The 25,665-nt window shown below is 47.9% G+C and overlaps 8 protein-coding genes across 8 annotated transcripts; 5 read left to right on the top strand and 3 right to left on the bottom strand.

The window, feature by feature from the left end:
* Positions 1-506: 506 nt before the first annotated feature.
* Positions 507-5,994, top strand: BDR25DRAFT_361590 (uncharacterized protein; the record flags this gene model as incomplete). The annotated part of the gene is made up of 29 exons (XM_033696447.1): positions 507-563; positions 601-722; positions 765-781; positions 822-1,164; positions 1,185-1,287; positions 1,322-1,705; positions 1,739-1,822; positions 1,877-1,929; positions 1,965-2,173; positions 2,220-2,403; positions 2,478-2,556; positions 2,584-2,993; positions 3,049-3,114; positions 3,141-3,557; positions 3,601-3,616; positions 3,657-3,754; positions 3,818-3,974; positions 4,057-4,164; positions 4,221-4,384; positions 4,426-4,468; positions 4,505-4,634; positions 4,666-4,743; positions 4,778-4,824; positions 4,856-5,105; positions 5,176-5,250; positions 5,303-5,366; positions 5,399-5,575; positions 5,618-5,706; positions 5,804-5,994. The coding sequence occupies 29 exons, from the start codon at positions 507-509 to the stop codon at positions 5,992-5,994; spliced, it is 4,215 nt and encodes a 1,404-aa protein (XP_033541355.1).
* A 42-nt stretch (positions 5,995-6,036) lies between these two features.
* Positions 6,037-9,521, bottom strand: BDR25DRAFT_361589 (uncharacterized protein; the record flags this gene model as incomplete). The annotated part of the gene is made up of 19 exons (XM_033696446.1): positions 6,037-6,106; positions 6,182-6,327; positions 6,384-6,650; positions 6,708-6,766; positions 6,818-7,085; positions 7,114-7,328; positions 7,368-7,470; positions 7,523-7,676; positions 7,770-7,856; positions 7,896-7,985; positions 8,050-8,154; positions 8,191-8,403; positions 8,433-8,569; positions 8,623-8,770; positions 8,806-8,930; positions 8,976-9,134; positions 9,163-9,196; positions 9,251-9,407; positions 9,470-9,521. 19 exons carry the CDS (start codon positions 9,519-9,521, stop codon positions 6,037-6,039), a joined length of 2,589 nt encoding a protein of 862 aa, XP_033541354.1.
* A 600-nt stretch (positions 9,522-10,121) lies between these two features.
* On the bottom strand, positions 10,122-14,476 carry BDR25DRAFT_361587 (uncharacterized protein; the record flags this gene model as incomplete). The annotated part of the gene is made up of 24 exons (XM_033696445.1): positions 10,122-10,280; positions 10,330-10,426; positions 10,478-10,690; positions 10,736-10,775; positions 10,819-10,914; positions 10,941-11,135; positions 11,174-11,505; positions 11,604-11,979; positions 12,020-12,171; positions 12,236-12,279; positions 12,311-12,436; positions 12,503-12,742; positions 12,775-12,826; positions 12,882-12,960; positions 12,993-13,057; positions 13,134-13,175; positions 13,213-13,341; positions 13,391-13,513; positions 13,586-13,647; positions 13,697-13,783; positions 13,823-14,036; positions 14,094-14,138; positions 14,214-14,264; positions 14,358-14,476. The coding sequence occupies 24 exons, from the start codon at positions 14,474-14,476 to the stop codon at positions 10,122-10,124; spliced, it is 3,138 nt and encodes a 1,045-aa protein (XP_033541353.1).
* A 50-nt stretch (positions 14,477-14,526) lies between these two features.
* Positions 14,527-19,983, top strand: BDR25DRAFT_361586 (uncharacterized protein; the record flags this gene model as incomplete). The annotated part of the gene is made up of 37 exons (XM_033696444.1): positions 14,527-14,619; positions 14,651-14,708; positions 14,805-14,888; positions 14,967-15,117; positions 15,210-15,300; positions 15,335-15,412; positions 15,453-15,465; positions 15,510-15,816; positions 15,853-15,976; positions 16,008-16,028; positions 16,063-16,091; positions 16,134-16,191; positions 16,223-16,260; positions 16,298-16,556; positions 16,591-16,647; positions 16,677-16,710; positions 16,785-16,926; positions 16,988-17,124; positions 17,166-17,253; positions 17,296-17,401; positions 17,435-17,537; positions 17,599-17,743; positions 17,793-17,823; positions 17,877-18,060; positions 18,091-18,168; positions 18,227-18,324; positions 18,376-18,671; positions 18,713-18,741; positions 18,873-18,901; positions 18,938-18,975; positions 19,008-19,157; positions 19,199-19,241; positions 19,300-19,515; positions 19,553-19,603; positions 19,649-19,698; positions 19,818-19,907; positions 19,935-19,983. 37 exons carry the CDS (start codon positions 14,527-14,529, stop codon positions 19,981-19,983), a joined length of 3,648 nt encoding a protein of 1,215 aa, XP_033541352.1.
* Positions 19,984-20,093: 110 nt separating this feature from the next.
* On the top strand, positions 20,094-21,674 carry BDR25DRAFT_361585 (uncharacterized protein; the record flags this gene model as incomplete). The annotated part of the gene is made up of 13 exons (XM_033696443.1): positions 20,094-20,102; positions 20,168-20,334; positions 20,384-20,426; positions 20,492-20,571; positions 20,621-20,650; positions 20,734-20,797; positions 20,840-20,952; positions 20,979-21,091; positions 21,131-21,148; positions 21,209-21,359; positions 21,418-21,456; positions 21,523-21,548; positions 21,628-21,674. The coding sequence occupies 13 exons, from the start codon at positions 20,094-20,096 to the stop codon at positions 21,672-21,674; spliced, it is 900 nt and encodes a 299-aa protein (XP_033541351.1).
* An 82-nt stretch (positions 21,675-21,756) lies between these two features.
* On the top strand, positions 21,757-23,061 carry BDR25DRAFT_396728 (uncharacterized protein; the record flags this gene model as incomplete). The annotated part of the gene is made up of 8 exons (XM_033698458.1): positions 21,757-21,875; positions 21,907-21,979; positions 22,010-22,029; positions 22,066-22,235; positions 22,292-22,299; positions 22,336-22,475; positions 22,511-22,584; positions 22,669-23,061. The coding sequence occupies 8 exons, from the start codon at positions 21,757-21,759 to the stop codon at positions 22,986-22,988; spliced, it is 924 nt and encodes a 307-aa protein (XP_033541350.1). The 3' UTR covers positions 22,989-23,061.
* Positions 23,043-24,458, bottom strand: BDR25DRAFT_296755 (uncharacterized protein; the record flags this gene model as incomplete). Its single annotated transcript, XM_033688952.1, has 2 exons — positions 24,269-24,458; positions 23,043-24,214 (listed from the first exon to the last, which is right to left on the bottom strand). The coding sequence occupies exons 1-2, from the start codon at positions 24,330-24,332 to the stop codon at positions 23,043-23,045; spliced, it is 1,236 nt and encodes a 411-aa protein (XP_033541349.1). The 5' UTR covers positions 24,333-24,458.
* BDR25DRAFT_361582 (uncharacterized protein) lies at positions 24,369-25,623 on the top strand (the record flags this gene model as incomplete). Its single annotated transcript, XM_033696442.1, has 8 exons — positions 24,369-24,494; positions 24,545-24,552; positions 24,585-24,802; positions 24,851-25,193; positions 25,229-25,264; positions 25,302-25,363; positions 25,401-25,459; positions 25,531-25,623. The coding sequence occupies 8 exons, from the start codon at positions 24,369-24,371 to the stop codon at positions 25,621-25,623; spliced, it is 945 nt and encodes a 314-aa protein (XP_033541348.1).
* Between the last annotated feature and the right edge of the window lie 42 nt (positions 25,624-25,665).

Genomic DNA, 25,665 nt, shown 5'->3' with positions numbered 1-25,665 from the left:
CCTTTTGTGTGGTATCTACCTCTTTCAAACCCCTGTTCTCTCCTGTGATATTGGCCTTGCCTATTTCTTTGTCGTCGCTTTTCTTGTTGCCATCCCTTTTGAAAATCGACTTCGTTTCTCTTGTCCATCTCCTCTTTATCTTTTCGCACATCTTCTCTGCACTCTTCCAAAGTAACGTCATCTTTTCCAAATTTTCAATATCGTATTCTCTATTCTTCTTCACCAACATTAATCTCTGGCGTGCCATTGGACTTTATTTTTTCACCTTACTGCTCATTACTGAAGCCATATCCTTCGCTCTTGTCATGACTCGTGTATTGCGTTCACATCGTCGTTGATCGGTTATTGTCGTTATCTTTCACGTGCCGGCAACCTTGTTCGTTCTTCTGACTTTAGGATACCTATAGAGCTCCGGCTCTTTCACGTCTGTTGGCTTGTGTCGCCTAGTGTTCTGGTTCTCGCCTGTTTGTCTTTTTAAAGTCATCTATCATCTAGCAGTTCGGCTCATGTTATTTGTTGTTGATTCTATCTCCGCTCTCGTCACTGGCTGGGTCGTTGGCCCTGTGCCATTTAATCGCGTCTTTCGTCTTGTCGTCCTAGCTCTTCCTCAACTCGGCTAGGCTTTCTTGCGTAGAACTTCTTGCCGTGTCTTTTCTTCAGTCCTACCCGTCCTCATTTCTGCTCGACCCAAAAGCGGCCTTCTCTTTGCGCTTCTACTTTGTGTCGTCACTCTTGATTTTAATCTTGCTTTGAAGTTCTTACAGCATCTCTGGTCTAACTCGTTCCTTGTTTGCTTCATTCTTCTCTCATTCTATGCATAGTCTCCTCTTTACTCCCGAACGGACATTCGTGCACCTTTCGACTTGCGTGGGTCGCTCTTTTTGTTTCCCGCCTCTTCGTTGTTATTTGCAAAGCGCTATTGCTTTTAAACCAATTCAAGTTGCGGGCACTTGCCTCGCTTTCGTTCCGCAGAAGTCACTTTTCATCGTACCGTGCTCTCCAATCATTATCGTTTTCTACCCCTCTGGTTAATTCTGCACCCGCAGTCCTCATTGTTGCGAATTCTCACCTCCAATTTCCTGGGTCTTCTTCCATGCTAAGCTTCTCGCCTTCTTTCTTTCGGCTCTTCAGTGGCATCTCTCGTCTTCCAGTCTTTATTTCTTCGTTAATTTTCTAACTTGCAGGGTTAACTTCACCGCCAATCTCTCTCGTTATCGTATTTTCAGTTGGATCCTGATTCTGTTGTCGATTCTTACTGTAATCCCCATCCAATGTCTTTTCTCAGTCGTCCACTCTTCATTTCAGTTTCTTGTAGCCCTAGATTTTTGATGCTGCCGGTAAGTTCCCCGCCTCCTCACTAATTACTGTTGATCCGCGTTCTTGCGGAAGTCGGTTTATTTGCGCAGTCGTCTCTTCCAAAACTCGGGTCTCCTTCGTCCTCACAAGTCTTCCTAGACCTCCATCATTTGCAATGTTTCTCGTCAAACCTATCCTCCTAGCCACCCCCGCTTCTAACGTCTCCGATTCTTGTCCTTCTTTCTTTTCATTTATCTCTCCGCTCGTCATCGCGTTTCTCTTTGATCGAACTCTTCGCCACCTAGTGGCTTTCACACTTGCCGTATCTCACCCCCAGAGCTCTTTCCATTTTAGCACCCTCATTGTCGAAGTTTCCTCGATTGTTCCCTCCGTCATTCCATTGCGCCCGGTATTTTTGCTAGACACTGGCTATTCCCGCTAGCTCGATTCTGTTGTTTTGTTAACATTTTGTCACTTGCCTCAATCTTTCAGCTACCCCTCTCTAGCTCCCCTTTCCAACTTTCCAGTCTTGCGAGCCAATTTGCTTTTGAAAATTAATTAATTCAAGACTTTTCGCTAGATCGTCGTTTCAAAATTGCTGTCTCGGTCTTCGTTTCTAAGTCCCTGTCATTCGTCAGCTCCGTATCATTCGATCTTTAGACTCGCAGTCTTTCTCCTCTTAAACCTCCCAATCCTAGCCTCAACAAAATCACCGCTCCCCACACTCACAGTAGCGGTGGTGCCCGAAGGCTTTTTTACAATTTTATTGTAGCCTCCGACGGCTACCGGCCACGCCCTACCACCAGCTATCCCCTTCGCAGAAAAGAAAACTTCCGGGAAGCCGCCAGAGGACGCCGACAGAAACCTGCGAAACATAGTAAACGAGTTCTAACCGAAGGGACGTACTATTGGGCTTGCAGCAGTTGATACCAACCTTCCACCTCTGCTCGGTCACTTGGGTAAACCCCAAGATCAGTTAAGATTCTCGGGGGAAGCAGGGGGGCTTGGGCCTGCTCATCTTCAGTCCTCGCACTTCCCACCATCTCGATCTGAGGATGAAATAAACAAGCTAATAGCACTGGGTTGCCCACTGTATGTCCGGCATCGGTGTCGTTGACGGTCTATTACGTCTCCCCGTGGATTTGGGGTGTTTTTTTTTTTTTTTTGCAACCGACGTTAAGGTACGGCCGCAAGATCGACATGATATCGAGCAGCATTTCCTGGTCTACCTTGCATCAACTTCTGATCCAACTCATCGATGTCGGTTGACTTCTCTCGGATGAATAGTTCCACCGTATTCACCTGCTGGATTATTTTCTATCCAGCAATCAACTTGGGCATTGCAACCTCGCTCATAAGCAACTGTCTCTTGCTCTCCGCCGTGCCTACTCTGCCTGGATCATAAAATGCGCTCGCATGGTTTGTCTTGTTTCTGGAAGGGAATTTCTCAGGCTCGAATGGGTCCATTGGGTCCGTAGATGGAATGGCCGCGATGTTAGTACGAAATGGACTCAAACTCAGCGCAGTCATAGGGCCCCGACATTACCTCCAGCTTCACGCATTCCACCGCCTCGAGGCGTCTGCCCCACTCAGGTTTCCTTCGGCCCTAAATCTGTTTTCAAGATATTTTCGCATTCGACTCCAGTTTCGATCGAAGTTTCTACGAGTAGGGGACCAGCTGAGATGGCGAAGTCGCTGTGGAAACTACCGCTGAATTGACTGGGGTCGTCTTGTCTGCATTTCCTATGTCAGGATTCAAGCCGCTAGCGAGGTTTCGGGAGAAGAGATGCAAGCGTTAGTCCCTCAACTCGCATTGAGGTAGAGGATTGTGTCTCAATCCAGAGAGGCTCTACAGAACATTTTCGACGTACCCGAGCGATAAATGGGCACACTCCCACATCTTATCTGATAAACCCCTTGCCACCCGGAGTCGGTAGAATCCGTGCTCACCTTCCTCTCCATACCCTCGTGGGTTTCGTCAATTCATTTCCGAACATCTTCTACTCTGCGCTTCTCTTTCTTCTTGGCCTTTGTCTTTTCAGCATAATATCTTTGTATACGATGGAGTGGCTAAATATATCTTGCGAATCGTGCGTCCACCTATTTTGTTATATAAGAAGCCTTGTGAATCCGCCGGTTTCATACTACGAGGACTTGTATAGTACTTGGAAAACTTTCGCCGAGCGCCTCTCAGACTCCGGAGGCCATACGATGATGACCTCATGGAGAGCTGGAAGGAAGCATCTCAGCTTAACATTCAAGTTCATATTCTGGAAATCTAAATAGGGCAAGTTCGTGCGCGAGGAATGTTCCGGTTTTGGTCGATGAACTTGATCCTGAACCCGACGGACGGACTCGAGCTTACTGATGAAGAATTCAAGCGGGGCAGAAGCGGTAATGCGAGGCAAGACGTGTTTATTCATGCAAAGATACCAGATGAGAGCCTGGAATTGCCACAGTTGCAACGAACCTGACACGGATTCTTGTACCCTGAACCTCCTGGATGGTCCACCAAACCCAGTATGCATCGTGTTGCTTGGCTGACCTTACTGCACGAGATCACTGTCAGTGCTTTCTTCATATGGATTTTAGTTAAGTCTTCCTACTTCCGCGAGGTCGCCGCCCATGTCCTTGTCGTCAGGACCCTCAACATGGTGTCTAAAGGTGTTGGTGCCATGGTTGCAACCCGTGCCTAGCTGCAAGCGGCGAATTTGTTTTACTGCTTTAAAAATTATCTGGTCTTCCGGATCCACTTCTTAGGCTTGTGGTAGTGCAGGTGCGATCTTCGTCCATTCGCTTGCGGGCGACGCACATCGAGAACTTAACGGCTCCATTCTTTCGCCCACTCATATGCCATCCGACAACTTGGTCGCATTGGGGTTAGGCAACACACTATGACTAAGTCCTGCGTTAATGGGATATAGTTTGCGTGGTCTGCCATGGAAACCGATCTTCTCGACATTCTTCAGGCAATCGAGCATCTAGCTGTATGCGGTCTTAACAGGGCACTCAACCTTCGTACTTTCAGGGTTTGGCTCAGCATCGACAACCAATTTCGTAAAGTCCTCATGGAAGCTACACCACTTATGTCGCCATATTGAGATGGCTCCTAAACGGGAACTTTCTCAGTAATCGTGAAGGAACCTACCTCACTGGACAAGTAACTCAACCAGTGCAAGCACATCGATGCGCTGCAACTGTTTCCTAGTTTTCACCATATCCCGGAATCCTGCTGTCGCTGCATCGGCATTTTTTTGCATCTTGGCTAAAGATCGGGAGCGATAGTGTCCTCTTCCAATATAGGGACCCCTTCGGAGACTCTAATTCCGCTCACGACCGTCACGAGAGAGTTTATGTCATCGGCCCTAGTCATTGCCGTTTATCTGACCCCTCGTTTGATCCAATTGAGCCTGCACTGCGACCGACTTGAAGAAATGGGCACTTGTCGTTCTGCTTCTGCGTACGCTGCGATGGGCGACAGAGCAAGTTGTCGACATTAATAAACGGCGTCCGTTGATGAAGTGGTGGGTCAAGGCAGCTGTTGGAGTCGCCATTGAAGCCTGGGCCCGTCTTCGACATCAATCCATGGGTAACTGTATTCGCGGATGTATTTGCCCTGATCCTTGAAACTGTGAAGCTGTCCAGGCAACTGATCCGATACTGCCCACCTTGGTGGGCCGCTGAAGAAGACTCGATAAACATCTTGGCAATGGAGAATAAATTCCATATCCGGTCTGAGAGGATCTTCGGGAACAAGCACCTGGCATGCAATTCCGCTCCAGGTTGGTTACAGGACCTTGCAACATCAGGTAGAGATACTAATTAATGTATTGCCTTCCAAACCTCGGGTGCGTCTTCAATACGAATCCGTGTAGGTAGCCCTAATCGCCAGCGTATTTTCCTTGCTTGTTGATGTTGCGGAGCGGTTTAGTCTGTCCGCCACCGCCCACTTCGGTGGGTACTTTTTACAACTATTGACATATGTATTGCTTGCTATTCCGGTTAGAAGGCTTCGTTGAGGTGAGCCTCCGGCTTATGCTGATGTTGTACTCGCAGTTGCGGAGTCAGGAGTGGGTACCACCGGAATCGTGGGAATGCGCAGGCGAGGCTTGTCAAGAGAGGAGGCTGGTAGTTCCATTCGATGCTGCTCGCACCACTTAAAGACCATTTTCATGACGGCCTCATTCAAATCAAGGGTGGGAGCAGCTTCGCCAGATTCTCCACCGAGATCCTCTAGAAAGTTCTTGATCAGGGTTGAGCTCTCAGCAACCTCGCACCGGTCGCCTGGAACCTAGCCGCAGTAATTGATAGACATCCCAAGGAAGAGGATCGCTGCCCCAAATTCTGCGGCGAGATCCCTAGCAATTTATCCGGACGTACCAGTTTCACAAGGTCATCGCCACAGTCCTTGTCGCCAACACCCTAGAACCTCTGTAATTATCGAATTACCAAAGTCTTGACAACTTCCCAATTAAGATTATGTAGCTCAACCGGGACCCTGCAATAGTTGCTAAAGATGCAGGCTTTGGAGCTCTCGACGGGATGCTTAGCTTCGCAATTTCATGGCCGTCTCAATCGATATCTCGGGCAATCGTCTATTTTCCAACGACCGTGGTCCAATTCCTCTTCAAGTTGTCCGACCAAGCTTGGGCTATTCTCAAACTTCATCTCGTCGTGCCGACATGGCCTCCTGCTTGAATTTATGGACGGTCGTGCTGCTTGTTATTGTATCGTGCATCTTCATTTGGCCTGGGGTTTAGGAAGTGTGCTCTTTATTCCATGTTGTGGGATTGCGTAAAAGCCTTGGAGGCTCACCCCGGAGCCCCAGGGTCCAGGTCCCTAAAAGTAGCTTGCAGGAATTGGCATTGGTTCTTGATGAACGAACGCGCGTAGACGGATCAATCGACGAGAACTTGGGTCCCATCCGTCAAAGTTCTCCGATAGCTTCGTGTTGACATGTTTGCCTGCCAACTCGGAACCAACTTCAAGTTTATCCCAGGGGTCTTTACCGAATTGTGGAACAGCGAGTGACTGATACGGTCAACGCCGAATTCAGGGACCAAAGGAGTTACTTAGATCAGCAATACTTGCGTTTTGAGGGTGAAGGAGGCCCGAACAATTAGTGTCAACACGGCGAACTTGTTCAGATATTCGACTGATTCGGAATTAGCAAATTCAGAGTAGTGAAAAATCTGTTCGGAACTTTCAGATAGCCAGACACTAGATCCAAGAGTACTAACGGCCTCCGAACTCCATTTCACAAGCCCACTCTGAGAAGTAGGATGATTGAATTCTTGGACCGCTGGAAGTCCGGCATGGGGTTGTATAGAAGCCGTACGGACTGGAACTCGTCGCTGCCCCGAGACTGCTTACATCTGCAGAACTAATTCTAGCTTCACGTATACCTGTACCTCGAAGTGTGTCGGGTGACCTCTACCAGTTGCGGGAGACAATGTTTTTCGATTCCCTACTCACCCGCGTCACTGGTGTGCTTATGTTTTTCTGGTATTATAATCCAGACAGAGGGGTGTTCTGAACAGCCGATGATCGTGCTCAGCTAGTTTATTTACTGCTGGTCTAGTATCTCCCATGGTCAGCTTTTTGAGCTTGTTTTTAGTTTTCCAACGGGTTCTCAATTCCGCTTCATGAAAGAAGAGAGCATCTCTGAAATATGGCATCCCAAGTTGACGATTAGGAAAATAACAGTGGTGACGTTCTCGAAGCAATATATCCACATATTTTGTTTCGAATTTTAGCATCCGGTATCGTACATACGATCTAGCAAGTTGCTGGTGGAATTTGTACACCCTCTGGTACGCGGTTAAACCATTTGGCGAAGACAACATTGCCAACGTCGGTCTTGTTATCATCGACTCTCATCTCTGAAATTTCCCATAGCGGAGTGTTAAGGGAAGTTACAACGTAGACTGGTAATTTGATATCCCCTTGCACGAACATGATGGTTGCGTGGCTGGCCATCCTAGCGCAGTAATAACGGAGGTCTTGACGCACAATTCGAGCACCAATATGCTCTCAATGGAGTTCGTAAAGGAAGTTTTGGGATCCCGTACCATAGTAAATGGGTAGAGATCTTAACATGTCTCTTTGTCGTTTAGGTATTGTCGAAAAGCGATCCATTTTGGACATCTTAAACCTCAGAAACTCCTCACGATCCTACTCGGGCATGGATCTTCGTACAAGAATAAATCTCGCTCATAAGACTGACCATTTCGCCCGGGTTATAAAATTTTTTGGTACCGAAGGTTTCCTCCTTAACGTATTTGCGTCTTCGGGGTTCAGAAATCGCCAGAAGACGATCCTCTTTCGATATCACAAAGCTCGGGAATCCCACACGGCGTTGTCGGAGTCCTTCTGACCCCCTTTATATTAGTTAGCGCGCCGGTTATATTATATAAAATGCTTCAAAGATAGCTCCTGTTGCGGTTTCGAAGTCGCCGGGTGTAGATGAGTACATTTTATTGCGGTCTCGATCTCGAGTGCTGTTGCTGCCATGCGGGAATACGCCTGATTTTGCCATCGCTACTATTATGTTTTTCTCGCTCCCCATCAAAGTGTTTTTTTTTTTTCGTGTTCTCGACCCTGGCGGTGTTTCCAGAGCTATGACTTGAGTCGAGAACGGTGAAGGTGGTTTGGCGGCCTTTGTGTATAGATGAGCATCCTCCAGCTTTCTAGACGAAAATAAGTCCGAGTTGTGGACCACCTGCCCACCTAAGCCCCTAGCAAGCGACTCACAGAGAGTATTGAAATTCGCCTACGACTACAGGGTACCGCCGACTTATCGGGCTAGCTTGCCAGGGCCGTTCCATGAATGAATTAAAGGGAAGCCCGGTGGAAGGACTCCAGAATACGGATCGGGAACCACCATCTCGTTACTATGATACATTGGGCACGGATATTAAAGTCATGTCTGGAGTGATACAGCTATCAGTGGTGTGTCCAATCGAGGCGGGGAGCGGTGTGGTGTTTCTATAGGAAGAGGCTCTGGAGAACATTCCTGATGCACCTGGACGATGGAGGTTCTCTAGAAGTTCATAATATTTGAATGGAGACGCCAACGGAGGAGGCAACCGCTGTTTGAACTGTCTCCTAAAGGGTACACCCCAGATTGACGAAACAGGATACTGGATGAAATTCGCAACAACTCGATGCGCTTGGGTGGGGCTTTCCCATCGACAACTGGAGCCTGTGAGGTCGTAGAAGCCTTAATAACAGAGCGGCGATTCAGAGGTTCTGGCTCCTCGATGCAGGCAATCTTGTGAATCATGGACAATCAGTTAAAGTTGTTGACGTTAACGCCGCCAACACCAGTGTGACCTTACGCGGACGCGCTGCTCCACCAAAGCCTCCAGTATGCGTGTCACGGTCATTAGCTCCGCTAAAGGCTATGCATAAGATATCGCAAAGACGTTTTGGATATCTCCAAGAACCCGTCCCGTTGTCGAGCTTGCTGAAGCTAGCGTAACGATGACCGTTGAGGCTAGTGGCCACAGTATTTCAAGTCTCTCCAGAAATCGAACCCATGGTTGCCGCTTCCATCTAGATATTGTATGGAAGCCCTCAACACGGTATTCCGTAGACTGGTGCCAGTATTTTCGCGCTTTCTCGGCGAAAGGCTAATGCTAGAACTGTTATTCCGTTCCGTCATCCTTCCTGAATACCTGTTTGGCGATAATAGTATGTGCGGGCGGTGGTGATGCAAAGACGCCGGGGAAGCCGCTGATGAAGCAACTCATGTTTCGAAACGAGTAAACACAAGAATTCGACCAGCCCAACGAAGGCAATGTTTCTAGTGTGGAGCCCATCTTAATTGGGCGCCACTTACACACAGAGATTCCTCCAGGATACCCAAAACGAGCCTGGGTTCTCCAAATGTGATCCCCTGTGACTCAAGTCCCATTCGGTAGAAAATCAGGCTCATTCCACTTTTTCTCACGGCTCGTTCATCTTGTCATATCTAACATATCTCATACTCGCAGTATGGGCACGCGATATGATGGTAAGGAGGGGCTTTCTCTTTCTTGACTCTGTTTCCAGTGGTCGTTTGTCCATATGAGAGAGATTACCGAATGAGTCGATGAGATACTTAGTCGCTAGGAGGATGTGTAAAAGTTCCGGAAGAACATGTTGCAGGTTTTGCAGAGGTCTTAGACACGTCCGATATCCGCTCGAAGCATATCGAAATACCGGATCCAATTCAATGTCATCGCGCTTGCCCTGTCACATGTTTGAATCGATAATGGATTTGAATGACCGCGGATCAAGTCGACAGAGTGGGGAGGTAGCTTTTCAATCCGCCTCTTTGTGTGTTTCTTTGAAGAGCTCATGGGCTCAAACCCAGAGATGAATTCTCATTTCCCTCGGCGGGAGCAATGCTCATGGAGTCAACGATGACACCCAAAGCGCTACTTCTGTGGTATTAAAGAGGCTCTTCTTCTTCAGTCAGTATCTTGGAGAGTGATGTTGTTGGAGGTGATATTGTTCGGCGGCAAAATGTCCCTGTCGTAGATTTCGCGAGGTTGAATACGATATCGAAACAGATCTGGCCAAGAACAGCAGCATAAAAATACAGAATGAATAGCGGCTTGCTTCGAACACTTGGCGGAGGTTGGGTGTTTTCAACTCAGAAAGGCGACCCTGAGGGTAACCTGGCTCCCCAAACCTCGAATTGACGACTCAGTGTTCGTGGACCTTGGTTATTCGCTGACTGGGACTCCCATGAAGCGAGATATATTGGTGGTATATTTAGAAGAGAGAGCCATTATGTCTGAATAAAAGGTCATATCTCAAGCTCCATTGGGCGTGGATTACTGGGTGGCTGTGGCCCCATGGGTGGCACTTCGATGTCTCCATTTTGCGGCGGAAGAGAGAGTGAGATGGTTGGTAAAGGGAGGACATAGTAAAGAGAATCCTAGATTTCTTGCAACACCAGCCGCTATCACTAGGCTGTAACCGCGTTCCACGTACTAACGCGGAGTGAGCCATCTAAGGAGTAGGCAAAAGTAAGGACAAGACACCGGTCAAGAGAAAGGAGCGATCCGAAAGCTGGGTGGTGTTCTTTCTATTTAGTTGTAAACCTTGGTAGCGGGAGAAGAAGACATGAGGGCGCAAGCTTGCCGGCCCTAGGATATAGAGATGAGGAGAGTTCCCTCATGGCCGAGACTTTGCGGTGGTGGTGAGAGTGCGAAAGCGTATCGTATTAGAGAAGGGGAAGAGTGAAGTTTGCGAACGGTCAATAGGAGGTGGTACCACAGATATGGTCCTCAAAATTGACGTCTTTTGTTTGGGAGATGAGGCGAGCAGCTTCTGAGGTCCTATAACTGGGCTGTTATTACTTGCGGTGCTCGCGAAACTGGAGAAACCGCCAATATTCTTACTCGGGGGCGAGGGGTGGGGTGTAGAGTACGAAACATGGACCTACGCTATCGTAGAAGCTCCTTCGAAGGCCGTAGGCTTCTCGTCTACAGAATCCATCACCCTCCTTACCCCAGGCCTCCCATCCACTTCGACAGACTTGATATTGGGACTCTGCTTCATGCAAATGAATTGCTAGGGCGAAATATGCCGGGAATGGACGTCTTGGGAAACCCGAGAAGTGTACTAATGCGGTAGAATGTAGGCAGGACAGTATTTGGGAGTTGGCAAGTTGCTACCAGCGTACTGGGATTTATTGAAGGAGAGACAGCCCATGTCGAGTTGTTCAGTGATATCGAATGGAGACGTGAGTAGTGTTACCGCTGGGGATGTACCGGTACAACTACGAGTGGGCTCTCTTTCATGCCTTGTCGTAGATTGCCATTGTAGTAAGCGCTCTAGATCATCTGGATAGATTCAGCGCTGATGTCGACGAAGAGATGACAGTCCATGAAATGCCGTATTGATCCATATAACGCGCGAGCCGAGTCCAGAGTCGTCCAAGAGACCACTCGCCGAGCTTTCGCGCCTCTTGACATAGGCTCCTTCTTTATGGCGTGGGTGCTGATGGTCTCGGGGCTAGTAAAGAAAAGATCAAATATCTTAGTCGGAATTGACGGAAATAGATCGCCTTGCGACAAAGACCCAATCCACCGGCATTTAGAATCTCCACGTGGAAGGGAGTCTGCCGGCCGCCTTGGTTGAGTCTGGAGCGCCATTCTCACCGACCCAAAGAATGTTACATCGACGACGGTGGCGGTCATGACAGTGACCTTCCTAACTTGGTCGCGTTCGATATTTAAATTACGTGGTTAGCTAAGCTGTAGAGCATCATGAGTGTTACGGCACGCTTACTGTGCGGTTAAGTATTCAACCCGATTTCTCCAGTGGTAGCGCCAATGGCACCAATAGCGAATGGTTCTTTGGCTAGCAACATACTGAAGAGCTTGTTCTTTGGGACCTGACATCCTATCTTCTTCTGTCTCGATGAAACTATCAGATCATCTGGATTCACAATCAACAGAGCGAGAAGAACAGGGAGGAGTACATACCTGTCGCTCCCATGACTGAAAATTGGCATGATGCTATTGATGGAGCCGTCCAAACTAGCGAGGATCTTCATTGGGCCTTCGCAAACTAAGTATATTACTTTGCCGATGATGTATTTGGCCCCGTGGTAGACTTGTTGACAGGTGGTCAAGATCGAGGTCGAGGTAGCTCGATACACCAAGACCACATTTTGATTGTTGCCTGTGTAGGGTCCGTCGTGGTCTCAGATAGCGTAGTGAACAATTTCTGAACTCGCAGCATCCGTGAAGCAAAACGGCTGGAAAGAGTTCACTATCTTGCTGTGTATGCTTGTCGACGCTTAGTACAGAAAGTCGATTGGCCATGAAGTCTTGGTCCTTGTCGCTCCCAGTGAGATAGCACCAGGAACACAGCCTAGAGTCGACGGTAACAAGCATATTTGCATAGTAAACAAACAACAGAAAAAAAAAAAAAAGACAGTGTATTGGGCAATTCAGGCCTGGTGGCGAAACCCAGCGGCGACTTATTGGGGGAGGAAGAGAGACGCTTGAACTATGGCGAAGGAGGAGCAGCTATTGGAAGTGAAGGGCGACGAAATTTTCATCTTGGCGTCCCCGCGTGAAGGTGGCATAAGTGTAGGAGACAGAGCCCGATCACCCCCAGCCTCGTAAGCCCACCCCTCAGTCGATGCGGGTCAGGAAACTTGCTGCGGAAGTCTTATGAGAAACAGCAAACCCCTTCGCACTGAACCAAGGTTTATAACCCATTGGTGGCAGAGATTGGGCAGTGTGGGCGATGGAGATGACTTGGCGACAAAGTGCATGTTAGCGAAGTACAGTGAGCCATTGATATCGCTCCTACAGTTTGAAAATACATGCCTTGATGGGTGTAGGCTAGGAAGCATGCTACAGGGCCCCCAATGAGCAGTGAAAACCAACTCTAGCTTGAAGACAGGCCCCCAGTTGTGAAGTTGGAATATTGTGTACTATGAGAGAGATCGCCCAACGAAGACGACACTAGCGGAGGAGAGCGAACGAGCCCCATTTTTCCCCGGCTCATAGGCGTGTACCTGGGCGATTGCATGCCAGGAAACCCCATACGAGGCCTTTATTAAGCAAAGACACTGTATCCAGCTATAACGCAGGCCCAGGACGCCCCAGCCGTGAAGTTTGAAGACTATAGGCAATAGAGCTGACTTCATGGCTCAAGGGAAGGTGAGTGAGGAACCCCATCACTCACTGGTTCACATGAACACATCATGATGGATACAGGGTAGAGAATATTGTGTGGACAACAGGAACTTTATCCCGTCTAGATACAGCTCAAGACTCCCTCGTAATTTAGGTAAGGTATCATGGGGTCAGACTTAATCTCACGATAACAGAAATCCGTGGGGCGGCAGAGCGCCAGACTGAAGACTCCAGTAGATTCACAACAAACTTGCTAGGGCGTCACGAACAACATAGGGTTTTCAGGAACTGACTGCAGGTTTGTACAAGCCTCTCCCATACGACATTCACGCCTGCGAAGCCTCCTGGAAGCTTCTTTGGTGGCAGAATGGAGGCGGATAACAGACTTGTGCTGCTGGGCAAAATTTTAGAAGTTTGGGAGAGCGCCGAGAATATCCCGCGACGCCCGGGACTTTATGTGGGTATATTTAAGCTTTGGTTGTGCGGCTACCATACCCAGAGGCTTTTTTGGCCTTAACGAAGGGGTTGGCAGCGGGCTCAAGCTTTTATGCCTCAGAGTAGAGCTGCTGAAGTACGGCGGGGTAGATCGTCAAAATCAGCTCGCGATGCTTGGAAGATTTCTATAGGTAAGTATAAACATCGGCGCGGCCATCAAACTTATCGCGAAGCTACTCGCTACTATTTTTGTGGCATCAAGGAACTAAACTTCAGACTCCGGATTCTAGCTGAGTTGTAGCTACCTTAAGAACCTCGAAAGCACAGCACGGCGTCCAGAAACCGCCACGAGACAGCACAAACATCGCCGGTGCGACCGCCAAGCTGCCACGAAGAAATTGCTGCATCATGTTGTGGTGGCAGAGGTACGTTATTCGGACTTCAGACTCTATTTGGCTGTCTGGAGCAGCAGCAGCGTGGAAGAGCATCGGAAACAGCGGGCAACACTTCGAAGCTCGCTGGGACTCAAGACAGCCCAAATCCAAACGGCCATTACGCTCGTAAAAAATTCCTAGCAGTTGCAACTCACTTGACACGTTATAATATAAATACGCCTCATTTTGTTGCTTAACTGAAAATCCGGCTTTGACGTGGCTCCCAGAAGCATTCCGCAAGACAAGACAAACGCCGCCTAGACGACCATCATTCTACCGTAAAACCGCTTGCAGCTTCGGTTTGCGCGCCGCTCTTTGCGCTCTGTAAGATTCAGCCGTACCTACCTCCCGCCGTGGTTATTCATCTAGGTTTGACGAACCTCTGCCTTCATTTCACCCTAGTTCCGCTATACCGACATCCTCCATATCTCCTTCAGCGCTTTTACTCCTTCCCCGGTCGCCAAATATCGCGTCAGCGCGTGTACTCCTATATTACAACTATAGCAGTGATTGGCGCATGTGTGGAGGCTAAACCAGGGACTTGTTGGAGGAACACCGGGAAAAGAGGGGACTTAAGAGGGGGGTGTAGGCTTTGAGGCTCAGTGTAGAAAGACCAATACCTATAATCGCGTTATACCATAGTGGGTGGGAATAGCGCATGGAGTATATGGGAACTTTACTAGGAAATGCAGTTACAAAAAGGCGTTTAGATGTATGCGAGAAGGTTTGCGCCTTTAACACGCTTACACTTCGCCTCGGCGTTGGTGGCCGCTTTTGAGCAGATATTGGGGGGGGGGCGCTCTGTTTGATACAAACTTTCTAAGCACTTTCTAGAATCAGCAGTGGCATTTCTATCTGTCCAAGGACGTTATGGATATGCGCGCCACTAATTGTACCTATCTAGCAACCTAGAAGACTTGAGCTTTAACATGAGAGTCAACTAAACAGGCGGCTGAGTTACAGTTTCGCTTGACTTCATGCAAAGTAGCGGGAGACTCGAATCAGATGGCTTACTCTAGTTCGAATTTGGCTACCTTAACTTCGATTTTAACACCTTCTGACTCCCCTTATTGTGCATCCTACCTTTCATACATATTCTGAACGGTCATGTGACTCCAACGCCGTCAAACCTTCGCAACGAAGCTACTAGACGAATTAGCACATTTGAACTACAATATACCATACAAACATCTCCCAGCGAACTCTACCACAGGGATAATTAAAGATCTGATGAATATAGGGCATGGAGTTGGGAGGGGTCGATTGGGTGATGATAACTACACTAGGTCAATTGAGCTATTGTGTCAGGCCAACTATATAGTTAATAAAAACAGGGACAGTCCTATATAGGATGCCAGTGTGGCTCAAGGACCCACGTTCACCTTTGACGCAGAGCCATGAGGGATAAAGTCACGTGCGACAGAAGCGACCCGTGCCACAACTGCATTTCAAACAATATAAATTCTAGGAGAGAATTCTTGCCAGTTTGACCTTATATAAGTAATTTCGGCTCCGCAGCCGCCTCGAAATTCTCTTCATACTCCAATGGGCCTTGATTTTGATTTGACACAAAGATTTCCAAAGGCAAACAGTTCTGTTTTTTTTCTGCAGTTTCCAATGAATCCATCACGCATAGCTAGCAGACTCCTGTTCGTAAAAGGCCGGTAGAATGCCTCTTTGGGGCATCTATAAGCTCATCCCATTTATCAATGGTTGCCAAAGTGGAAAACCGATCAATATCAATCTTGGAAAGGCCGTGATTGTTACCACAAGTATTCAAATCGCCTGGAAAGCGGAGAAGTTGTGGGCTTTCAAGGCACCTTAGTACATCAATGTCTCCCCCCAGTATCCATGGTCATGAACCGAGGTCATAACCTCGAGGAAATAAAATTGTACGCCTCGCTTCCTATGGTCCCTAATTTCTACGGGCAAAACATAATCCGTGAAACCCAGATGAAGAGTAGACTATGGAAAGAGTTACTCCTTTGGCCATCGAATGGGTAATGATTGATTATAACCCACTTATCATGATCAAGTCCGCACATTCGAACATCTACTATGGAGGCCACTAACGCAATTCCCAGTGGACCAAAATTACCAACTACTCTATGGATTTGGTTCCTGCCAACCTACTTCCATCGGTCACTGAGCAGACGATTTGTGATATAGAGGAAAATTCTAGACTACATAGCCATGGCTCTCAATGAATCTGGTTCAACATCATAGCCTCCCGACAGAAAATATAGAGGACAGTCAAATTCCTCCTCAAGCCTGAGTTTGAAATTACTACGGGCTAAATGAGGATTTCTACCTGTAGCGGAGAGTATGGTAACATTTTTGTACTGTTTGCGTCTTCTCTGATCTTTTACTCCATAGTGAAGTCCTGTTCGTCGATTCTGCCCCTAGCGTCCACTTATCATTCAATATGGGCTTATTGGACGCCTGTAGAGATATTCGCGCCTTTGGCATGAATTGATACAGGGATGACAAAGTGGGAACAATCCACAGTGAATCAAAAATGAGAGATCAAACACTATACTCTTTCCTAAGGGGGTTTCTCCAACTCATGAGCAGAGATAAGGACATCCATGAATGCCACATTAAGCATCATTACCAGGACACTACTGTTTATAGAATCAAGATCTTCAGTAGACTAATCATTGTCGAAGTCATTGTCAATAATATGAAGACGTATCTTGAAGCCGTAAATGTCTCTAGAATTCTCGTTCTTTCTGGAACTGTGACCCTTTCTCAAGCTCTAGGATTCGCCATAGTCAACTGGGATATCTGAATACAAGTCCCACGCAGACAGGCCGAGAAGTGGTGCTCCAGTTTGAATGCTCTGCCTCTTCCCATCAAGGATTTTCTTTACCGTGGGCATCACATCTTGCCCCGTCTAGATAAAACTATTGTATAGTATACTAAGGGCTATATATTAACTAGAAGGCCGATGTTGTTGATGATCAAGGAGAGCTGCGTTCGAGCTATGCTCAAAGCTTCGTCAGCTGTCGCGGTATACAAGCCCGCACAGGAATGGCGCCATTCCGCTTTTCTTCCTTTCTCCTCGCTTTCTTCTTGCTACCAGACGCTATGCTCTTGAACGAGATGCAGTTTAGTTGCTGAAGGTCTTTACACTGTACGATCAAATTACTGGCCTTTTTGTGTACTTAGCCTCTTGCGGTCTTTGGGGTCTCATATGTGGTGTCGAGTTCTATGTTGGTCATACATACCATTCAATTTAAAATGCAAGAAAATATTTAATATTATCGTAGTGCATAGTTTTTCATTGGTAGAAAGTATATTGCTTGGTCTGAGGAAGAAGGTTGTTTAGGAATCCGCATTTCATGAGAGAGAGAGCCTCCAAACTTTGGCATCACATCTAACATGCCATTACCAAGAATCCGAACGAGGCTAGAAACCACCGGACGCCGCAGCCAGTAGCTAAGTTCTCGGAAATTCCGACGGCGCCGAGATCCTAGCACAATTGTAGGCCTCCACAGTTCCTGGATCACGCTGCAGTCGAATATGGGGAGACGCGGCAATATTTCGCTTATGCATCCTGCCTTACGGGAAGATCTATATGTTGTCTAGCTACTTCCCTGGGCAAATGGAAGGAAGCATTGGACTGATAAACATCCCTGGTCCTTCAGGCACTTGGACTTTCATAACTCAATCCGAGTGGGTGTTCGTGTTACAGAAATACTTCTGGTGCGAGACATGGGTTTGGGAATGAGAAGACTATAGCCGAGGTGCTATTTTAGTTCTCTTTTAGTGGACACCAGGAGTAGACAGCCCGCAACCTACAGAGATATCACTAGCTCAGAAGCCTAGTGTGTGTCTGATATTTTTCCTCCATTGTCTACGAACTCCCCAACCCAATCCCGAATCCTTAACCCGCTGCCATCGCTCGAAATCTCCTCTTCTGAAGTTCCGGCAATGACAACATAAGAAAGATGCGAATCAGAACCCTCGACAGCTGCCACACCACCTGGGAGATTATAATGGGCGTGAATTTTGAGAGCAAGCTAATAGAGTTAACAGATCTGCAAGGGCTGTGGAGAGCTTTCAGGGAGGCTTATTCATGAAGCAGCATGCACGCCGGTCTTCCTTCAACAAGCTTTCGGTCGAAGGACAGCAAACCTTGGGTGCAAGAAAAGAAAAAAAAAATGGAGCCAAAGATTGCGCGTTGGACGCATGCCTCTGCATGTTTCCTACGAGACCCTTGAGGTTATACTTGCCGACAGGTTGAAAGAATGCTTCTGATTGGTTCACAGGCCACAACCATCTCAACCCCCACTTGCTTCCTACCACCTACTACACAAACGCACTCACTTGCATTGAATACATCACATGTTTATTTAAACAATCCAACTAATCCATCCCACTAGCATAATTAATTCGATCCCGCAGACCAACACGATATGATAACGATACATGGAGGTTGGGGGGTCAGGGATCGCTGTTGGGGAAGGCGCAACGGAAACCACGGCTCGGCGCGAGCCGCACATGTCGCGAATCATGAGCTTCTTTAGACGTCATTGTACACGACGACAATCAAGGCCACTTCGGAAACTATGATTGGTAAGAGATATAATATTTGCGCGTGCTATTATGGCAGCTATGTTTTGGAGGGGGCTGGATGTTCAAGTTGGAAAAGAATGTATGTCACTGTTGAGATCGGCGATCGGCAGCAGTCTTCGAACTGTGATGCAGCCTTCAAACCGCCCTTAACCACTGATCCCCGAGACACCGGCAAGACACGCAACCCGAGAAATCTTATAAGATCGGGACAGACTGAAATAAACCTTCCAGAGGTAGAAACTGATATAGAGAAAAATGGCCCACTAAGAACTCTGTGCAACTGTTAAATCGAAAACAATGCCTCAAGTCAAATAGGGCAGCTGTGAAGCTTATTGGGGACGGTAGTGCCCCATAAGTAGGGCGTGCGAGCAGTGAAATTTGTATTAACTTTACCTGTCTGACATAATTTTCCGAATCAATTTCGTGCCTTCATGGAAATATCTATAGTTTACGAAGGACAATGAATCCAACCCAGAGGACTATTCCATTAAAGCGTTAAAATGTGTTAAATCTAAAGCTGTTTAGGCTTGCATTTTCTAGTTATTCATATTGAGCTGTGACTTTAATTTCAGGAAAGAGTGATCTATCTCGCGGGCGGACGGCTGTAAAGCTGCCAGACTCCCAATTCTCAGGCCAAAACAGGTTGTAGAGGAGGGATTTGGAATAGTCAGTGCTATGAAATGGTATCTTGCGACGCGCCGGACTACCGGTCACTGCAATACGGCCAATTTCTCACCTTAACGAAACATACCTTTCGCATGTACGTATTTCTGACTTAGTTTATCTGTTTACAATAGTCAGGCATGGCTCTCACGATAGTCGCCTGCTCACACGATGGTCTCATGTTGGCAAGACTTACCCCTTTTTTTCATATGTATAGACCCCTAGGTGCACTCCTTTAGCAATCAACCCATTTCTTCATGTCTCTGGTGCTCCTCCTAGCTTCACATTATCCCTGCCTGAAATTTGGAGATTTTGCTGAAGGATACTACCGGGCACCAACCTGCCATGGTGCTTCTCACGTACTCGAGGTTCTAGCCATTGTGGTTGCAACTGCAGACGTAAGCGGCGTGACACTCGTGGGGCTGACGATAAGTCAATTTATCCCGTTATTTCATGTGCTCTACTGATATTCTGTAGACCCTACTCGGAAAGCAGACGGGGTTTGCTCTGGTCTTGTTCCTTTGTCTCTCAATTGCTGTTCTCGTATTTCTTCTATAAGATGTTAAGATGCAGATCGCCTGGCTGGAGATTAAATTCCAACCCATGAACCACGATGAACGAACTCCGCATCGCCCACCGTCACCATCTCCACCACCTCCGCTCTGAATAAAGGATTCTGCAGCTTGTGTACGTTAAGAGAGGAAACTATGAGGCGCTCTTATAAGTGTTCCAAGTTTTAGGGTATTTCGCGACGCAGTACTGACACGCTACAGAAACTAGCACTTCTAATAGGACGTCCTCCGTGCCGTACTGTCCCAGAGGGGTCAGCTACGGAGGTCTTATGGAGGTGCGTAGGTCCGCTGGCAAATTATAGGTGGTATTCAAGGTATTCTAGTGGCGTGAGATCTTTCCAAGCCGTTTAGACGCGGCGGCATAATAATGCTCGTACAGATGCTTTAAGGATGAGTTGTAATGGCTAATAACACACTTAGATTGGCGCATAAACTTATCTATTGGAATTAAGATAGATTTAATGGTTAAGGTATGATTCGGTATACGAGTGGGTTTAAAAACACCTTAGGTACTAGCAAGGCCACAGCAGCATAGGAGGTTGTACAGCAGATCTTCTGGTCAATGCTCCTCAACGCTACCGTTCAAGATAGAGGCTCTCTGAGTTCGGTGACTTCTCTAGAGGCATCTCCCAAGGCAACTCAACCAACACTAAAACAGGCCGCGCAACCATGCTCTTGGCCGTACTCAGCGTTCCAAAGCACGTCCAGCTTACTTGATACTTACAGCTTTATTTTAACGCACCATACTAAGTCCTGTTGGAAGCGCTGATATTATAAACCTGACTAACAAGCCGGTCCACAACCTCCACTAAACTATCTAGATACAGTGATACATGATCGTGACCTGGTACTTGGCTAGCACCGTCAGCCCCTACCTTCCAAGGCCCTGTCGCACTCCTCTATGTCCGAGCCCTCTGCAAACCCAAGAGATGTCCATATGTATGATTCGCTCTATCTTAAGCCTATTCTCCGTGCTACTTCTTTTAAGCGCCCTTGATGCCAACAACGCGACGCAAATGTGTCACCGTGATTAAAAAGAATACGGCTAGCAAAACGAACAGAAGAAGCCTTGACGCTTTACCAATCTTCGGATTGAAATAGCTGGGTGCTAGCGGCGAGACTCAAAGGTCTCGGCGATCTCCCGCAAGACTGTTCAATACGCTTCGTTTGAAGAATCAGAAGTAGAACAAATCGAGAGACGAGTCAGGTTGGCCACCAGTACTGCGTGAAGAGCAGCCTGTGCACCCAGTCGAGAACTAGTCGAAAGGTCACGTGGTCGCTTAAGGGATCCGGCAACGAACGACGCCACGGAGTCCTAGCGTAAGGAGGCGGCACCTATTCCTCAGATTGAACCGGAATAAAGACCTCGATTTCGAAGCGGTGTGGGCTCAGCACACATATTCGATGCGATGGATTATATTGAGCCTTGCAGCTTCTCAAGTTGCTGGATTCATATTTGGTAAGAACTGAGCGGCTCCCGAGCTACCCTTCTCTGCAGATACTATCGAGAAACGGAGTTGCCTAAGCGAAGCAGCTTAGCGGCAAAAAAAGTGCCTTGGTGTTAAATTGAAATAAGCAAGACACAGTAGCTATGAGGTACATCAAGGGATCGACATGTTTGTGAAACAGGACAGCATGATAGGAGAAGTTTGGACCTCACAGAGCGAGTCCACCCCGGCTGAGAGCAGCCGGCATGCCACTAACTCGTTTACAGCAAAATCTGAACAGTAATTTGTTAAATATAGACTTGATATAAAAATAAGAAAGGGTGGTTGAGTGAGATAGCGTGGGTAATGGGGATTTCCTTCGGGCGACGGCACATGTGTAGGCAAGAATTCAAGGCCGCTTCTTTTCGTTCTTTCAATTTTAGTACACAGGGATGCCACCCAGCTCGAAAGAGGCTAGATTAGCCACGCGTTTGAATTTAGATTGGTTACGCGAATCCTAAAAGAGTAGTGGCAATGGCTAGGGAACATTGATAACGTCGGTATATAGCGATTCGTATCCCTTTTCTCTTCGTAGTACATTTTGATTTATCCTGATTTCTGATTAAAAAAGTGCTGATTTCCTTTTAATGCTTTTCAAATCGTAGTTCCTAGCAAATAGAACCATAAACTAGTGGTGATGTTACAATTGGTTAAGATTTCTGTTATCCAAATGACACAACAGAAAATACCGCGTGATTCCTCAATCTCAGTTAATGCGATAAGTCGGCCTTTCCAGGGGCTTTTGCTCGTACCTCGGTCATGAATATTCCGCCTCGGCCTTCAAAAGGTTCGGATTTCGTTCTGGGAAAGAGTCGTATATTAACGAGGAGATCCAGGAACTGCTTGTTGGGATGAATGAGGTGCTATAACCCCGACGATGTGTGTGTTAGGAATGGGAGGGAAATGTGTTGTAGCTTTATCGGCCAGATATGAAATAACTGGTGAGCCCAAACCACCTTGGTAGCACGAAGATGGGTTCGAAGAAGAATCTGAATCACATGCCGTGGATAGGAGAGACGGAGTGGCAGGGACATGAGCCAAGACAGGAGAATGTTTGTATCACGAATCGGATAGCATTTGGGACAACGCCAGTCGTCTGTATACGACAATTCGGAGGTTAGTCTTCCAAGAGCGTAGGCTTATATACAGATTGGCCCCTTCCGGTATTTCAGCGCACTGGGTGTCGCGTAATCTACCCCTGAGATATGAAAAGTAGCTCAATCGCAATCGGCCTTTCAAGCTGGAATGCTATCATTTTTCATTGGTAGCCCCGAACGAAGAATGGTTGCATCGAGGAAGGCTTGGTCTTGACGATTGTGCAGATGCTGAAGGAAGAAAGGCGGGGGTGTCTTGGCGGTGAATTGACAATGGCGTGACATAATCAAGTTGAGCCGTGCGCAGGTCGGTGTGAAACGGGTGGAACCCCGCACGGGCACGTGCCCGGACTATTCACGGAATCGTGCACGTCACGAAACATCAAAAAAATGTGTAAGAGAGCATTTCTTTAGAGGGGTATTGAAAAGCAACCGTAGTGTCTGACCAGACATAGAAGGGAAAGGGGAAAATGCGTGTGCCACCGTGACTCGCCATGACATGAAGAAGCAGCCAAAGCCCAGAGCACGCCACCCACAGAAGACAGTAGATAAACTCCAGAACCGGGAGCCAGACTCCGACGCCATTGCCGCCATCGCATGTATGAGAAGATGCAGAAACATTGAAGAAATTAGGGAAAAGTTTTCAAGGCCTCACAGGGTTCGAGAATTCCAGGCCCTCCATGCGAAAGATCACACGGTGGCGCCATTGCTAGCGGGCCCGGTCATTGTCGGTGTTGCTGCTAGCAGATACACCTTGATGCCGAGTCTGACGTAGTATTAAAGAGAGACTCCGTGGATATGCAGATTAATCGAAAGCTGGATGTATAGTCTATGAAAGATCCATTGGGTCGTTAGGGGTGCTGCCTGGTCTGGATTTCGGTGCTGCAGGTGTATGAGACGGCTGATGGAGTAGATTCAGAAAGTTTGCCTGCTGTGTCGGGAAAGTGGGAACGTTGGGACCGTTTTTGATGCTACCGTGTTGGGGATAGGGGGAGTGATGCTTTGGGGGGCCGATTGGGGGACCCATGAGTCCAACATGCATCGAGTGAGCAGACGACTTTCGTTGGGGCTTTGACCGAGTGACTCGAGCGCGAGGAGCCGGGAAACACGCGTTCTTTACACGAGTCTGGAAATCAGCAGCGACGTTGTCGAACGGCTTGCGGTCTGCGAGCTCCTTCCAGCCAAGTTTCTGCTTCATACACTCAGCGCGACGATGGCTTATTGTTGAACCCTCAATACGGATGCCATTCTCCTCGAATCTCTTACAGATCTCTGACCGGGTCAGAATGAGCAGCACAATAAGAAGGCTAATGTTGTCGTTGTCCAAAAGATGAGGGGCAAAGTCGCACACATCGCACGCAAATTGCCGCATCTTGATTAGCTCGAGAGTGTCGGTGCAATGAACGAACTTCTGGGCCATGAGGTATGGACGAGTCATGTCGCGACAGATATGGGTCTGCAAGATGTGTGCAACTGAGGAAACAGACACGGGGTATATCTGCATGCGGTCGATCTTGTTCGTCGCAGTTGAAGAAACGGTTCCAGGGATGTAGATGATTTCGATGTCATCAAATGGACCACGAGGCTGGGGACCATGGCCTGGGCTTGGGCTTTGTGTGGCGATTAATGCTCGACGTGCAGCAATGACAGCCTCACGCGGGGTGTGCACTCCATTCTGAGCAGCGAGCTCACGAGAATCCGGATGCATTTCAAAGCGGGATAGTTTTCGCTCCACGTCGTGAGGGCGGATCCATTCCTCGGACCAGGGTTCGTCGGCAAGAACTTTGTAGAAGACTTTAGTGAGAGCGCGGAGCTTGATTTCTGTATCGTCAAGCTTCCGGTTTCCGAAGTACAACTCATCGGTAGCATGGTATGCTGAATCGATGAACTGCTTGCGATCTTTTTGCGTGAGTGACCCCGTGCGAGGATTGTCCCGATACTGCTGAATTATCTGCATGAATTTGGCATGGAAAATCTCGTCGAAATTCTCCTTAATTGGTGCTACAGCCACTATTAGTGATGTTGAAGAACAGAAACTCAGATATTGCGTCATACAATGGGGTGGTTGTGGCGGGGAGGCTAAAGTAGGAACACCCTGAATGATTGGCGCAGGTGACATCGTGCCCAGAACGTGGATTGCCGAATAAATCGCAAAATGGAGATGAGGAAAGGGGCAATCGACGGAACTGTGAGAATCTTGATGAGGGTCGATGGTGATGTCGGCGCACGCCGTCCCTGGTCGTCGATGTTAGTGGTGAGAGTTGCGAGGTTGAGATTCGAGGTGCGAGGTAAAATCATTCACGATTCGCGTAGCTAGTGGCTTGGCAATAGACCAGCCAGTCACATGCTTACGCCAACCGTGGTGTTGCAGGGGAGAATGTTTACCAAAATCGAAAATTAAACTGACACATCGTATCGCTGTACCGATATTAGCGTCCTTCTGCCCTAAAGCTGCAGCAGGCAAGGGGTTTGGAAGACTGCAGCTGGATTATAAGCGGAACGCAACGTACTACAATAACCCGACCCACCTCTACCGACCACCCAGACGGGTAGCTGGCAGAGGGCCGGGTGCCGGCACCCTGTCCCAGGGTCCCACGCTACTTCAAGGCTAGTAAATATCCTTATCCCTCTGCAAAGCTAAGGTTCCTTACCATCGGGCCGCGTCCTTGGTGTCCTTTGGTGGAGGGCTAATCAGAATGAGCTTTAGGTTATTACAGGTCAGATTTCGACATCGTCTTACGTTGGAGGGCGTTCGCGCTCCAAGCCCTCCAACAGAGGCTGCTCCTCCAGGGGCGGGGACATGGAGGGTCGGGGACGGCGGTGGGGGGCGCGGCGGAGGCGGGCGCTATGAGATATTAGACTTGATCTACTATCTCTTGGGCATAGAATGGAAGAGGGACTTACGAAGCGGCTTGGACGATGTCCTCCCAAAGCTCGGCGAGCTTCTTCATAATCCCCATTACGGGCAAGGAGCAAGGCTGTGGGACGGGAGAAAGGGTTGGGGGAGAGTGTGAGGATGTGGGTTAGTGTCTATGAACAGGACTACCGTTTGTGTTTTAAGCTCCTATGCGTGCACGGACCAGACAAGCAGTCTTCACTGCGCTATTGTGGCGTTAATTTGCCTGAATATCTCATATTTGGGCCATAAGAGTCCGAGCCGTCCATAGCGCTAGATACACCCTTAAAGAAGCTAATATCTCCATTCCTACTTACCAACATCCACCAACAAATACTGAGGGATCAGTGGTCATTATTAGCATTACATTATATAAAATTACATCTACGCAGAATCTAGTGGATGCCAATACCATCCGTAGTGGGAAATTGTTTTTCATAAAATAATAGATGTAGAGATGATGGTAAAGTTGAAGTTATTTTCGTATAATGCATCTTTTCGTATGTCGTCATAACCCTTTCTTTTTCTAGGAATTCTAGCGCTAAGCCAAAACCTA

Source organism: Lindgomyces ingoldianus (genome assembly GCF_010093535.1).
Source record: "Lindgomyces ingoldianus strain ATCC 200398 unplaced genomic scaffold BDR25scaffold_45, whole genome shotgun sequence".
Taxonomy (NCBI): Eukaryota; Fungi; Ascomycota; class Dothideomycetes; order Pleosporales; family Lindgomycetaceae; genus Lindgomyces; species Lindgomyces ingoldianus.
The sequence above is the reverse complement of the archived record's forward strand: the minus strand, read 5'-3'. Positions and strand labels throughout refer to the sequence as shown.